General features: G+C 37.6%; 1 protein-coding gene across 1 annotated transcript in view; it reads right to left on the bottom strand.

Moving 5' to 3' along the window:
• Positions 1-15172, bottom strand: part of LOC127455620 (histone-lysine N-methyltransferase SMYD3-like) — a 230195-nt gene that overhangs the window by 185982 nt on the left and 29041 nt on the right. Inside the window, exons 3-5 of the mRNA XM_051723670.1 lie at positions 14690-14797; positions 14476-14533; positions 5030-5166 (exon numbers count right to left, since the gene is read on the bottom strand). Coding sequence (XP_051579630.1) covers positions 5030-5166; positions 14476-14533; positions 14690-14797 — 303 coding nt within the window. The remainder of the gene's footprint in view (positions 1-5029; positions 5167-14475; positions 14534-14689; positions 14798-15172) is intronic.

The following is a 15172-nucleotide window of genomic DNA, read 5'->3' as shown; positions in this document are numbered from 1 at the left end:
ACTGAGTTTAATTGTATTTGGCTAAGGTGTATGTAAACTTTTGACTTCAACTGTTTATGCCAATTTTAGCCTCAGGAAGTGGGGAACAACATAAGTGATGTTGAAAGGAAGTTTAAAAAAACAAAAACAATTCTGCAATAATTGTGTTGATTTTTATTAACACGTTAAACAGGCAACTGTTAAGTTTCCTAGTCCTAATTAAAATATATGCATATTTTAAGATATATTCTTACCTATTCATGGTTACACCTGTAAATGGATTACAACATAAAAATATTATATACTGCACGAAACTGGGTATTGATTGTGTGTTTTAATTCATTATAATCTTTAAAGCTATTTCCATGAATAGCTAAGTGTTTACAAATATTAACAAGAACATATAACTGATTTAAGGCGTATTATAAGGCACTACGATTGCTACTGCATCATACTGCAATATGAAAAACCTTTTAAAATATATAAAGGAGTCATAGAATGTGTCACATAAAAGAAAATTAAATGACAGCGGCACATACCCATCCATCTTATCCAGGTTTGTTTGATTGAAATAATAGTAATTGCATTATAACCACATTTCTTTAGTAGTCTTTATCATTACCAACGGATCATTCAATTGAATGGTGTTCCTTCAGGTGCAGTATGTGTTGGACTTGTTTGGGTGCTGGTGATGTGATGACGTATTCCTCCATTATGTATTCATAGAGCACTGAAAAATGCTGCCCATTTGTGAGCTGTCATGCACAGATGGAACGCTCAGTGATCTCTTACCCCAAAGTACTCACTTGGATACAACATGCCATAATTAAATACAAAATAAAACAAAATAGACGGCACATATAAAAAATGAATTAGACTTAATGTAACAGCTGTGAAGGAAGAACAAGGAAATGCTGAGTAGCAGATATCAAAACATCTTTTAGGTTGCCTACATGAAAATTAGTTCCTTTTTAAAGGGATAGTTCACCCAAAAATGAAACTTTTGTCATTGTTTACTCACCCTCATGTTGTTCCAAATCCATATGACATGCTTTTTGTCTATTATAAAACAAGTAATAGTGATGGTTGCCTTAATAAGCACCAGTAATAAGAAAACAAAATGGAACAAACAGGATATAGAGAGTTCTCATTATAAAGTTGTTAACAGACTGCTGTGATGGCGCCCAGGGAGAGAAGGTTTTTGCACACCAATCATGTTCATAAGGAATATTAAAACCCAACAGCTCTTTTGGATTATGACAGTCAATCTGAACTTCATAAAAAAAAACTCCTTTTGAGTTCATAATACACATCTAGTATGCAAGAATGAATGGAAAAGAAGATTCTGTGTGTTGTTCTATGCAATAAAGTGGTAAACCCCTGGACAATAATATTAGCATGCTCTACAACTTTAATTAAAACAGTGGATTCACAGCGCTTCAGTTCTAGCATTCGAATGATAGTCCCTCTGAATCTGGATTTTAATCTGAATTCACATGTTTAGCCACTTTACTCACTCTGTTTTATGACTATTTTGCCTCCTACCTACTATAAATCTTGGGTAATTCTGACTTCATATGAATAAATAAATAAATGAAACTGTCAACAAACATCCTAACATCCCTTGAGGAACTTTTGCTGCATGTTAGTGATTCATTCTGAATGATATTTCAGAATTAGTTTTACAGTAATTATGTTCAGTAAATGGTACGGAACATCTGTCTAATTTGAAATGGAAATCATTTGTGGACCCTGGATGCTCGTCTTCACACTGTTTAATTGATTCAGCAATGGGAATAGTGTTGGTTTAATATGACTAAACATGTTTGTAATGCTAAAGACAACATACCAGGCCAATAAGGCTGCAAAAGTCAGCTCTCGTGAGTGGAGTTTATGCAAAACAAGGGAATTTATCAGCAGTCAGGGTCGAGACTAGAACACGTCTTCTAGTGTTGCACACTTGTTTTACACCCACACCCAAACTGAAATATTCATCCAGGTTTTAACTGCATCTCATTAAGATATGAAGAGTGAAAAAATGTATAAATGTGGGAGTGAGATGTTCAGACATGGGTTGAGTTAGAGCCTTGACTGTTCTAAATTGGTTTGGCAAAAGACCATCTTCCTCCCCACAGATAACGGACAGCTTGATTGGACTGGTGGGCCAGGGCAGCACATCTTGAACTCACTAAGCTAGTGATGGAAAACCCTGAGAGATGCAAAGAAACTGATCTCCACAGGTAGATGGTGACCATGGCACACAAAATATGATCCATCTTAAGTGTTTTAGTATCTGTATTTGATGTCTCCTCAGATCCTGTGGGCTTACTGGACAGCAAACTGCCCACTGGAGGTACACTTTAGAATTTCAACAGATCCAGAACGCCATATACAGGTATTGTTTGCTTACAGTATCATAAATACTGCTGTAGATTCAAAAGAACAGACTCATAAGAGTCATTAGTTCAGGAATCAGACTACATGGGTCACGCTTTTTTGTAGTATGTTTCGTGCTATAGATTCAAAAGAAACGACTCGTAAAGACTCATTCATTTGGGAATCAGACTACACTGGCTGTAGATTCAAAAGAACCAGCTCATAAAGCCACCTTTTCACTGTCACCAACAAACGACAGACGATAGGGGGCTGTGTGGGCTCGCGACCATCTCCGGATACGAGATCTTTAGCTGCGTTTAAATATTTCAACTTGTGCAACTAGACCATATGCAAACTCCCGTCCGGATGTGATGTATTCATTCAAAACTATCATCGCGAAGTGAGAAATATCAATGGATTCTGTCCTAAACTTTCTTCTAAATGCCTGTTACTTCTGTATTTTGGAAAATGATGAATATATAAGTCAGAAATGATTGTTTATGTTGCAAACATATCACAAAAAGCTTTTGTAATTACAGTAAATGTGTAGGCCTACATGTTTATTTCGGCACATGAAAAACCTACATATTTAAAATCATATCTTTGAATTTTGCTTCCTATTTGCTGAATTATTTGCTGGTTGTTGTTGCTGTTAATTATCATAATAATAACTTTAATAAAGTATTAATAATAATAAAAACTGATTTAATATTAATCCTGAATTTCATTGAATTCATCCATCTGCTGAACAAGTTGTAAACCATTGGTAGCTTCTCCTAAAATCCATTGCAAACAAATTGACAGTTCATAGCGACTGCCACTAGAAAGAGAAATACGACAGTCGTACGTGAATGTCGGAGAGAGTGAAAAGGCAGCTTAAGAGTAATTTGTTGAGGATTTAGATTAAACTGATCGTGTAGTATGTTTCGCACTGCTATTTCAAAAGAACCAGCTCATATGAGTCATTTGTTCAGGAATAGGACTGCATTCAACGCCCAGTACATGTATGTTTTGCACTGTAGATTCAAAAGAACCGGCTCATTAGAGTCATTAATTCGGGAACCGGGCCACACTGGTCGCACTGTAGATTCAGAAGAAATGACTCATAAGAGTCATTTTTTCGGGAATCAGACCACACTGGTCACGCTGAATGTCATGCTATGTAGATTCAAAAGAATCAGCTCATAAGAGTCATTCGTTCGGGAATCGGACTGCACTGGACGCGCTGTAGATTCAAAGAACCAGCTCTAAAGAGTCATTTGTTCGGGAACAGAACTGCACTCAACAAGCTGTATGTTTCACATTGTAGAACAAAACGGCTCATAAGAGTCATTATTTCGGGAACCGGACTACACTGGCCACACTGTATGTTTCACCCTCCTGATTTTAAAAGGACAGACTAAAAATAGCCATTCGTTTGAGAATTACACTGCGCTGGATGCGCTATATGTTTCACACTGCTGATTTAGTAGCGGTGTTGCAGTGCCGCTGAATGTTAGCACAAGAAACATTGTCAGAGTATTTTAGCACAGTGTTATGCTCGCATCGGTGGAAGAATGTGCATTTGAGAATCGTTAATGGAACTCATTAACACGATTTTGTTCCAGCATTTTTATTTTTGTTTTATTTATTTTTTAATACAACCGGTTCTCAGTTCCACCCCAAGCAAGCATATTTCAATGGAGTAAGTGTGCGTCTAACTAGCACAAAGAAACATTAAACACAAATAATTACCAGGAAAATTTAACCGCAAGAAAGTATGCTCTGTAAATCAAGACCAACAATTGCTAAAAGTGATTTGGACCTTCCAAATCTGAGCATCTGTGCATGTTTGAAACTAAACTATTCGCATAACTTGAGCTCTGTCCCTGACGCAGTATTTAGTATTGGAATAAAAATGCTTATCAGATCCACATTTCGGTCTTTGATGCTTTATGAGAGATGGCTCTGTCTTATATGAAACAGGTGTTTGTGTTCACATGCAAAAGGCATTTGTTTGTCCCAGGCCAGATGTGCGACCCCTTCTGTGTTTACATGCGATCCTGAAGAGATGATCACCTTATTCACTCTGAAATGGGTGTTTCACTCAATGTGTTCGTAATTACGGTACAGAGTGACGGTCAGTAAACAAGCAAATAAAACATATTCTTACAGGAATCTCAATAAGCGATCTCACTGACACATCTCCAAAGAAACTCATGCACTTGGGGCATTCACAGAGGAAAAAGACTCAAGGGATGGGAATCGTAAGGAATTTAATGATTCTTGTTCTGATTGTGATTCCATTTAGTGATTCCAGCTCCTTAACGATTCCATTTTAAGTAAAATGTGTAGTGATTTTTATGTTTAAATATACAATACAAGTGGGACAATTAGGCATGGAAATTTATATGTAACCAACCCTGAACGTGAAATGACCAAGTTTAGTTTCTATGAACAACTTGTCCCCTGCTTTGAAGACAAAAGACATGAAATAACAGCATGGATTCACAGCAGGTAACATGAGGACAGAACAATATCCGTGCAGCTGGGTGTGTGGGCGAATACTCAGTGTGGCATGCTGACACCGTTCGCACCGCTGCGTGAGATTTGGTGTGACGCCCCGCCGATTTGATAGCGTGACCCCTGCCAACTACGCCACAAGCGGTGAAGATGAAAATAAAAGCACACTTACTCTGGCAAGAAGGTTGATGGGGTCCAGGCCAGGTGGTAGCTGAGACAGATCACAGTTCTCCTCACCGAGATACACCTGGAGTGTAGAGCAAAGATGCCCCAGGCCTTCCTTCTTCTCATCACTCATGTCCACTAGATCTTAACACATCAAGAAGACAATGGTTTCAACATTTGACAAGAGTGATTATATCAAAGGTTCATAAATATTCCATTCCATTATTACCATATTCATGTACCATGGCTTTTGCATGGTACCCCAAGGTACTTTAAATAATTCATCTGTTTCATGTGACATCACTGTATTACTGCGCCACCATGTTTGTGAACAAATTTCCATATACCTTCAGTGTGCTGTGCTGCGGGATGCGACAAAAGCCGGCAACATTTTTGTTTCTATTTATAAATCTTGAAAAAGTGATACTGCTGTTTACTTACCAGAGCCAAAGTGTTATTTTTCTTTGAATAAAGTTATATCGTTGAAGTGACGGTTTCATTTCAAGCAGCAATTAAGGAGGAAAGCAGGGATAAAACACTTCTTTACTCATTTATTTAGACATGTCAGTTATTTGTACCCGTGAAAATTATGTTTATAACATAACTGATTTGAATACAATTAAACTGGAAATGCACATTGGAGGTGAAATTCATAACACCCAGACTGTATAAAAGTATGTCATAATTGTACTATAAGCGGTATAATGTCAATATAAAGTCCTATATATTTTATGTGTAAATACTAATGTTAATCAATGAAAAACACGTCATAAGATTATGAAGTACAGACTTTATTCACACCACCAGACTACAATGTAAACATTAATTACATACATGAATATGGCTCGGTTGCTTTCTGAGTTAAAAGCAGCTCTTGTTCATGCAGATGGGATCATCACAGACATTATGTAATATTGTGACAAATCAGACCAGAAAACGACACAAAAACATTTGTAACTTTTGAATGAGAGACGCTTAAGGTGATGTACCAGTAGACGTGTGTACGCATCGGTCACACAGTGACATCAGACTCGCCGGCGTACAGAGATAAATCGTGGATAAAATATATTTAAATGTCAGCGAAAGTCAAATTTGGCTATATTTATGCTGACTTCAAGACCTGTATACACTTTTTCTGGGACTTGGCATGGTTCAAATGCAATTTGTCTGTTTTTCTTGATATCAGTTCCCCTGTGTTTTTCCATTCATCATAATTGCTTGATACGGCGGTTTCGAGGAAAAAGTGATGTCACTGAAACAGGTCAATACAATGGTACTACCAAAACACCACTGTGTTTTGTCTAGTAGCTACTGTATATATTGTGTAGTACAATATAGTATTGTCATAGTACATGTCCACAAAAATTGGTATGACATTTACATTTAGTCATTTAGCAGATGCTTTTATCCTAAGCGACTTACAAATGAGGAACATATCAAGCAATCTGTCAAACAAAATTCAACAATATCTGTAGTATCGCACTGCCACGTTTTCCAAGTGGCTGGTGTCAAGGAACGTGTGTTTTCAGCTGGTTCTGGAATGTTGAGATGGTATCAGCAGATCGTGTGGAGGTTGGAAACTCATTCCACCACAGAGGAACAGAGAGAGAGTGAATGACTATGAAATAGACTTTGTGCCTCTTTGCGACAGGACCATCAAGCGATACAGGTTCATTGAACGCAGAGAGCAAGTTGGGACGTAGACCTGGAGGAGTGAACTGAAGTAAGAATGTGCTGTTCCATTAGCTAGAGTCAAAGCCTTGAATTTGATCCAGACAACTACAGGTAGCCAATGTAGTGAAATCAAGAGTGGGGTGACGTGAGCCCTCTTTGGCTGATTGAAGACCAGATGCGCTACTGCATTCTGGACCATCTGCAGTAGCTTACGCTGGCCAATAGGGCATTACAGTATTCCAGTCTTGAATTACCAGAGCTTGGACCAGGAGCTGTGTAGCGTACTCAGACAGGAAAGGTCTGATTTTCCTGGTGTTGTAAAGCACAAACCTGCAAGCCCGGGCAGTTGTTGAGATACAGTATGGGCAGTGAAATTAAGTTGATCATCAACCACCACTCCCAGGTTCCGGGCTGTCCTGGATGGTGACAAAAAACATGGTATAACCATGGTACCTGTCAAAAAACATGGTTTTACCATAGTACATATACAAAAAACAACAACATGGTTTTACCATGGTATTATTAAGGTATTTGTCCAAAAAACATGGTATTATTAAGGTTCATGACCAAGAAACATGGTATAACCATGGAACCAGTAAAAAAAACAAAAACATGGTTTTACCATGGTATATGTCCAAAAAACATGGTATTACCACAGTACAAATACCAAAAACTAGGTATTAATATGGCACATGGCCAAAAAACATGGTATTACTTAAGTACAAACAACATGGTATTACCATGGTACAGTACCTGTCCAAAAAACATATTACAATGGACAAAATAACTTGGTATTACTTTGAAACCTGTCCAAAAACATGGTTTTACCACAGTATATATACAAAAAACATGGTACTATTATGGCACATGACCAAAAAACATGGTATTACTATAGTACATATACAAAAAAAAACATGGTATTACCATGGTACAGTACCTGTCCAAAAAGCATGATATTACCATGGTAAATGTCCATAAAGCATGCTTTTACTCTAGTACATAACCCAAAAAACATGCTATAACCATGGTACCCGTCAAAAAAACATGGTTTTGCCATAATACATATAAAAAAAATAATAAAAAAAACATGATATTACCATAGTATATGTCCAAAAAATATGGCCCTACCATGGTACATGTTCGAAAAAACATGCTATTACCATAGTTCAAATACAAAAAAACATGCTATCATTATGGCACATTACCAAAAAACATGGTATTACCATAGTACAAATACAAAAAAAACATGCTATGATTATGGCACATTACCAAAAAACATGGTATTACCATGGCACATGTTTGAAAAAACATGCTATTACCATAGTTCAAATACAAAAAAACATGCTATCATTATGGCACATTACCAAAAAACATGGTATTACCATGGTACGTTAAAAAAAAACATGCTATTGCCATAGTACAAATACAAAAAAAAACAAGCTATTACCATAGTAAAAATACAAAAAAACATGCTATTATGGCACATTACCGAAAAACATGGTATTACCATGGTACAAATACAAAAATAACATGCTATTACCATAGTACAAATACAAAAAAAAAAATAAACATGCTATCATTATGGCACATTACCAAAAAACATGGTATTACCATAGTACAAATACAAAAAAAAACATGCTATCATTATGGCACATTACCAAAAAACATGGTATTACCATAGTACAAATATAAAAAAAACATGCTACTATTATGGCACATTACCAAAAAACATGGTATTACCATGGTACATGTTCAAAAAAAACATGGTATTACCATAGTACAAATACAAAAAAAAACATGCTATTATTAAGGCACATTACTAAAAAACATTTGGACATGTAAAATAGTTTTCGAAGTAGCCCAAACTAGCATGCAAATACCACTGTATATGAATATGTAATCATACGGTATAGTAATCATTAATGGTAATCATGTCCAAAAACCATAGTAGTTTCATTTAATTACTCTTTGGTACTTTTTGTTAGCTCCCCAAAGTTCCACCAATGACATTTTCAAGACAACTGTAAGTAAATTACCAAGTAAATTCATTCATCTTTTAATTGAGTATAAATAACACGGGGTGCAGCAATTAATAAGGCAAGTCATTTTTATTTGTATAGTGCTTTTCACAACACACATCACACACATTAAGTTGCTTTACAGAAAATCATGCATTAACAGTAAATGAAAACTGTAATATCTATAAAGTCTTTGAGTCATCATTGTGTAGTTTGATTAAATATAATTGTAAATTGTGTATAAAAATAAATAACTCGATAATTAAATCATAATTGTATTTAGAACCCAAGTTGGCAATCCGAAGGTGACTGTGGTACAAAACTCCGTAAGATGTTGGTTAATGGAGAAAAATAACCTTGGGAGAAACCAGGCTCACTGTGGGGGCCAGTTCCCCTCTGGCTAACCAGCATGAATATGATGCCAATATTAGTTATTTATGTGCAGTGCAGGTCATGGATTAAAATTAGTAAACTAAGTAAGTGTTAAGGGCCAGTGTTTAAACAAAGATTTTGTATGAACTGTAAGATTCATGACTAATGTCTTTGAAGTCCATCCTGGATTAACTGCAGAAGTTCACACTGTTGCATTGTCCTTTGTTAATTGGCTGATGAAGGCTTTTGTTGGCAAATAATTAAAAGTCTATGTATTCTATTTTAAGAGTGTAGTCCATCATTAGACCGAGGTGATGCAGGCAGAGATCAGTGAGGTGCATCGCAGTTCAACTGGCCGGTAATTTCATTGAGGTCTATCCTAAATCCAAGGTTCAGGCAGTGGCATATGAAGTATCCCATGTCTTATGGTTGGAGTTGGCATCAGTTCATCCCCTGAAGTCTATCGTAATAGACTGAAATGATGTCTGGCTGGCACCGGCTGTGTTTAGTCATCACTACTCAGAGACACATAGCAGTGGAGTCTGACACCAAGCAGGAACGGAGGTGGATCTGGCCGGCTCTGGTAACCTCGGGATATGAATCAAGGTTGAGACAGGGAAACAAATATAATAATATTAGCATAGATGGCATTCAATTTTTTGCAGAGTTATAGAGCATGATAAATGTTTCTGGTTCCGGCAGACCTAACTAAAGCAGCCTAATTGTGAGTTGATGGATAAATTAGGTGTATGCCTGGCTAAATAGATGAGTCTTTAGTCTAGACTTAAACTGAGTGAGTGTGTCTGCATCCCGAACAGCGCGAGGAGTTAATAATATTAAAAAGAGGTTCTAAGATTACAGGGAATATCTCTTTTAAGAGCTTCGTTGGTATTGGATCTAACATACATGTTGTGGCTTTTGATGTTTCTATAATTTTGTTAGCTCTTCACGACCTATGACAGCGAAGGGTTGAAGTTGCTCGTGAGGAAAATTATGAGATACTGTTTTCTGTGGTACTGTGACAGACGACTGCATAATTCCAATTTTATTTCTGATTATTTCAATTTTAACAGTAAAGAAATTCATGAAGTCATTACCATTGTGCTGCGACGGAATATCTGGTTCGGTCGAGGCTTTATTCCTAACCAATAGAGCCACAGTACTGAATAAACACAGGATTGTTGTGGTTATTTTCTATGAGTTTGCTAAAATATGCTGTCCTGGAAGTTTTAGTGCCTGTATGTAGCTACAGACACTATCCCTCCATGCTCCGCAAAATACCTCTAATTTCGTATTCTTCCACTTGCGCTCCATTTTCCGAGCTGATCTCTTGAGAGCATGAGTGTGATCATTGTACCATGGTGCGGGGTTTTTTTCTTTAATTTCCTTTAATCGAAGGGGGCGACACTATCAAGAGTGCTAGAGAAGACTGTATTTATATTTTCTGTTATTTCATCAAGTTCTTCTAGACTTTTTGGCTTACTGAGAATATGAGATAAATCTGGAAGATTATTAGTGAAGATATCTTTTAGTGGTCGAAAGAATAGTTCTACCTGAACGATAGCGTGGTGTAGATTGAGTTACATTAGCATATCACAGCATACAAGAGACGAGGTAACGATCTGAGATGTCATTGCTCTGCGGTAGAATTTCTATAGTATCAATATCAACTTCATATGACAGAATTAAATCTAGAATATGATTATGGCGATTAGTTGGTCCAGTCACATTTTGTCTGACCCCAAGAGAGTTGAGAATATCGATAAATGCTAATAATGCTAAATGCTAATCCCAATGTGTCATTTTCATTATCTATGTGAATGTTGAAGTCACCAACAATTAAAGCTCTTTCCAGAGTAACTACTAGATCTGATATAAAATTTGCAAATTCACCAAGAAAATCAGAATAGAGCCCAGGCGATCTATATACTGTAGCAAGCGCAAAAGACGACAGAGATTTTTTAACTGTATCTGACGGTGTCACATTAAGCATTATTAGTTCAAAAGACTTAAACTTATATCCTGCCCTCTGAGCAACACCAAAAACTCCTCCTCGACCCTTCAGGCAAGGCTCATGTTTATAACAATAACCTGGGGGAATAGATTCATTTAAAATAATATATTAATCCGGTTTAAGACAGGTTTCGGTCAAACAGAGCGCATCCAAACTACGATCAGTAATAATTTCATTTACAATTAGTGCTATCTGGTTGAAAGAGATCTAATGTTTCGTAGCCCTACCTTTATATGATGTTTATCTTCTATTTTTTTTTTTTTTTAAGTTTTACCTTAATAAAAAATTTTCTAAATAATTTAGTGAGAGTTTTGTGTTTGGTAGTTCAGGGAACAGACACAGTCTCTATATGATATCTAGGTGATACAGTCTCTATGTGTTGTAGTTTATGTGACCTGTGAGACGTCTCAAGACAGCTAGCAGACGTTCGGATTAGCCAGTTCGTCTGCTTCCTGACCTGGGCCCCAGTTAGTCAAATACTATCACTATTAAGACTATGAGCAAAATTACTAGAGGGGAGCGGCACCATCCCTGGAGGGATGGAGTCCGTCTCTCTTTAGCAGGTCAGGTCTACCCCAAAAATTCTTCCAATTGTCTATAAATCACATGCTATTCTCTGGACACCACTCAGACATCAAGCAATTCAATGACACCAATCTACTTTAAACCTCGACACCACGATGAGCAGGGAAGGGGTCAGAGCACATTACAGTCTCTGACATCGATTTTGCAAGTTCACACACCTCTTTAATATTATATTTAGTGATCTCCGACTGGTGAAACCGGACATCATTAGTGCCGACATGAATAACAATTTTAGAAAATCTAGCCAGCACTTGTAAATTTTATCTGATGTCAGACACTCTGGCATCGGAAATGCATTTAACAATAGTGGCTGGAGTCTCTATTTCTACATTCCTTACAATAAAATCTCCTAAAACCAAAGCTCTTTCAACATGATTCTCAGTGGGTGCATCACTGAGTGGGAAGAATCGATTGGAAACCCTAACAGGAACGGGAGAGTGGTGTCGCTTTGCTGATCGAGTATGCCGCCAAGACGTCACCCAAACGCCTTCAGCCGGAACCAAAGTGTGTGTGTTGCTCGCTGTACTACCCGAATCTGAAACAGTATCTACCGGCTTCTCTGTCTCACTGACCTCCACTAGCGTTTGGATGCGTGTCTCTAACTCATTAACCTTCTCTGTCAGCCTGACTAATTCCTTACATTTATCACATGTAAACCCCTCACTGCTGACGGAAGAAACTATAGTAAACATGTGGTATGCAATGCAGGAAGCAATAATATGAGCGGATGCCATGACTTACCGCAATTGTTTATTGTTGTTGTTGTTGTTATGGTTGTTCTTGAGCGGCGAGGGTTTGAGATCGATGTGAATCCCTCACGCAATTGTTTGCTGTTGTTGTGTTAGTTCCAGATCAGCAGATGTTTGAGATTGATGCAATAATCCGTGTAAAACACAGAGGAGAAAATGAATGCACGCAGTCGAAATGCGAGATGTAGACAAGCAGAAAAAAGAAAATGGGTGCACGCAGTAATATACACACAGTTGAAACAGTAGAAAAGCTGGGAAAAATACGAAGCACGCAGTAAAATAAAATGATAAGCGTAGAAGAATAAGCACTGCTAAGCAGGCTAGCAAGCTACAAACAAACAGACTCGTGCAGAGCACCGGCAGCAACCGGAACAGGAAACAGCGTCAAGACAACAAAAACACAACTTAATTAACCTGGAGAAAGTTCAATTAGTATGTTATCAGTTACTGTGGTATATAAAACAACATGCAGATGTAAACAACAATGGGCTGAACTGACAAAAAACATGAAAGAGACTAATAAAAAATTAGGGTGACGCACAAAAGATGGGAAACGTTAAGTGAGAAAATGGAGATGGAAAAGTGTGTGTATTTGTATTTGAATCTGCATTTGTGTGCTTGGTCAATGATGAAAGTATAGGGCATTTTGCTTGTTGTATTGCTTGTGTGTAAATATTGTGTACAGGTAGTTAGATATCTGCTTTAGCTGGTTGATCTGGCCAAGATGGCCTTAGCTGGTCTCTTGGCTGGTTTTAGATGGGCTTTTGGCACTTTTTGTGCTAGTCAGGCTGAAGATCAGTTTAAACCAAGTAACAGAGCTGTGAGTCTATGTTAAGAGGTTTTTGTGTGTGTGTGTGTGTTTAGGTGTACAGACAGAAAGCACTCTGTGTTTCCGGGTCGTAGCACTAAAATGTGTGTGAATGTGAAAGTATAGCTCCAGTCGTGTGATTTATGTTGGCTTTGCCAAACATATGGGCTTTTCCATTAACCCTCCTGCTCTGAACCATTTCCCTCAAACACACCAACAATGAACTGTAGTGTGTTCACCGCTGCTGCGGCAGATAGAGCGAACGCTTGACCCATGGCAACAGCTCACAGCTCGTATCTCTCTCTCTCTCAGACACACACACAACTACTCACAAAATTACTGTCATAAACACACAGTAGTAAAACTTCAGATTCAAAGCATAAATCTGGTACATCTTCCCCCTGTTTAGTATATTTTATCATCTCCTTGCATATTCTTTATCATCTAACACCAGATAATAGAGCTCAGCAGCATCTCAGCTCAAATTCTGCATTTCTGTTTTTGGCTTGTCAGACTAATTGAAATGATAATACAAACTGTTTACAGCACACATTACTTATTGAATAGTAAGAAGCCAGCCCAGCGAGAGGTCCCAGGCTCTTTCTGACAAAATAACCAATTACTTTTGAAAAGCCCAGGGCTGGAGGGCAGGTTTCACATTGAGGTCCACACCGAGAAAGGGAGGGAAATTCATAAAGATATAATAAACTCCTGCTAGGATGGGACATTTATTCATCTTTAATCATAAGAAATCTAATCTTCCAACCTAGCAGGAAAACGTTTACTGGGTGCTTTTCACTGCCGCCCATTACCAACACGGCCTTTTATTCTGTATATTTTCAGTATATTATATAGTACTACTTTATTACTGTTATATAATATAAAGGTACATGTTGTTGAAAGGATGATAGACTTTCTCCATTTTTGTGAGGCCTCAAATGCAACTGTACATTATACAATCCCGTGTTAGCTCCCACAAACATATACTGTACATATCGTCATGTACATGTAAGTAACTTGTATTCTTAAATGTTTCACTGTTTGCATCATGTCCTAAGCAGACACAAAACAATAAATATTCAAACTTGTTGCATTGCAATCAGTTACACATGAAAACCAATGTCTTTTGGCATCACAGACATCAAACTGTTAAACACTGTATGTACATCTGCAAACAAGATTTGAGTGAGTACTGTAAATATGCCATACAACTACAAGCAGAGAGGGACTTACGTGACTGGTGTTCAGCTATCGAGTACATCTCATTCTTGTCACTTTCTGATTGGCTGAGCTGCAGAGAGAGAAAAGATGATTGTAAGTGCAGTGTGTTGAGCTCCATGGCTGAAACCAGCTGTAACACACTTAAATGCAATACATGCTTCAAGTGGGTCTGAAGTGGCCATATTCCTAATCTACAGCACGTGGCAGGTGTTCTGATACTGCATACCAGTTTGAAAATTATTCTTGCGACCAGACGGACCGAGTCTGTGGGGATCCTTGGCTGGACGCGCTTGAGACATTTGCATTCTTTCTTGTGTTCGGGCCATGCTTGTTTCTGAGGGTTAAAGGAAGCAGAGAACAAAATGATGGAGCAACATACACAAGATTTCAAACAAAACTAATCCATGTTATGCATCTTCAGTCGGCGCTCAGATCTACTGTAGAACGTGCTTGCTGCATGGAGTCTCCCTTTAGAGGGAATTATGATAAAAGGCTGCCCTACAATTAAAAAAAGACAAAGGAAACTTGACATCCAAGAGTGCCTGGAGAGGAGAGGGTGGTTTAATATGACAGGTTTGCCATTTTGAAGCAAAACAGTCTTAGTTCAGGAGACTGAATGTTCTGCAATTTGTAAATACTTCTAGAATGCAAGTGACAGCCACATTAAAAGGAATAAAATGCATAATACTTTATAAACAATTATAAAAGT

The sequence above is a fragment of the Myxocyprinus asiaticus genome, chromosome 17 (genome assembly GCF_019703515.2).
Source record: "Myxocyprinus asiaticus isolate MX2 ecotype Aquarium Trade chromosome 17, UBuf_Myxa_2, whole genome shotgun sequence".
Lineage (NCBI taxonomy): Eukaryota > Metazoa > Chordata > Actinopteri > Cypriniformes > Catostomidae > Myxocyprinus > Myxocyprinus asiaticus.
Note: the sequence above shows the minus strand (reverse complement) of the source record. Positions and strands in the feature narration are given on the sequence as shown.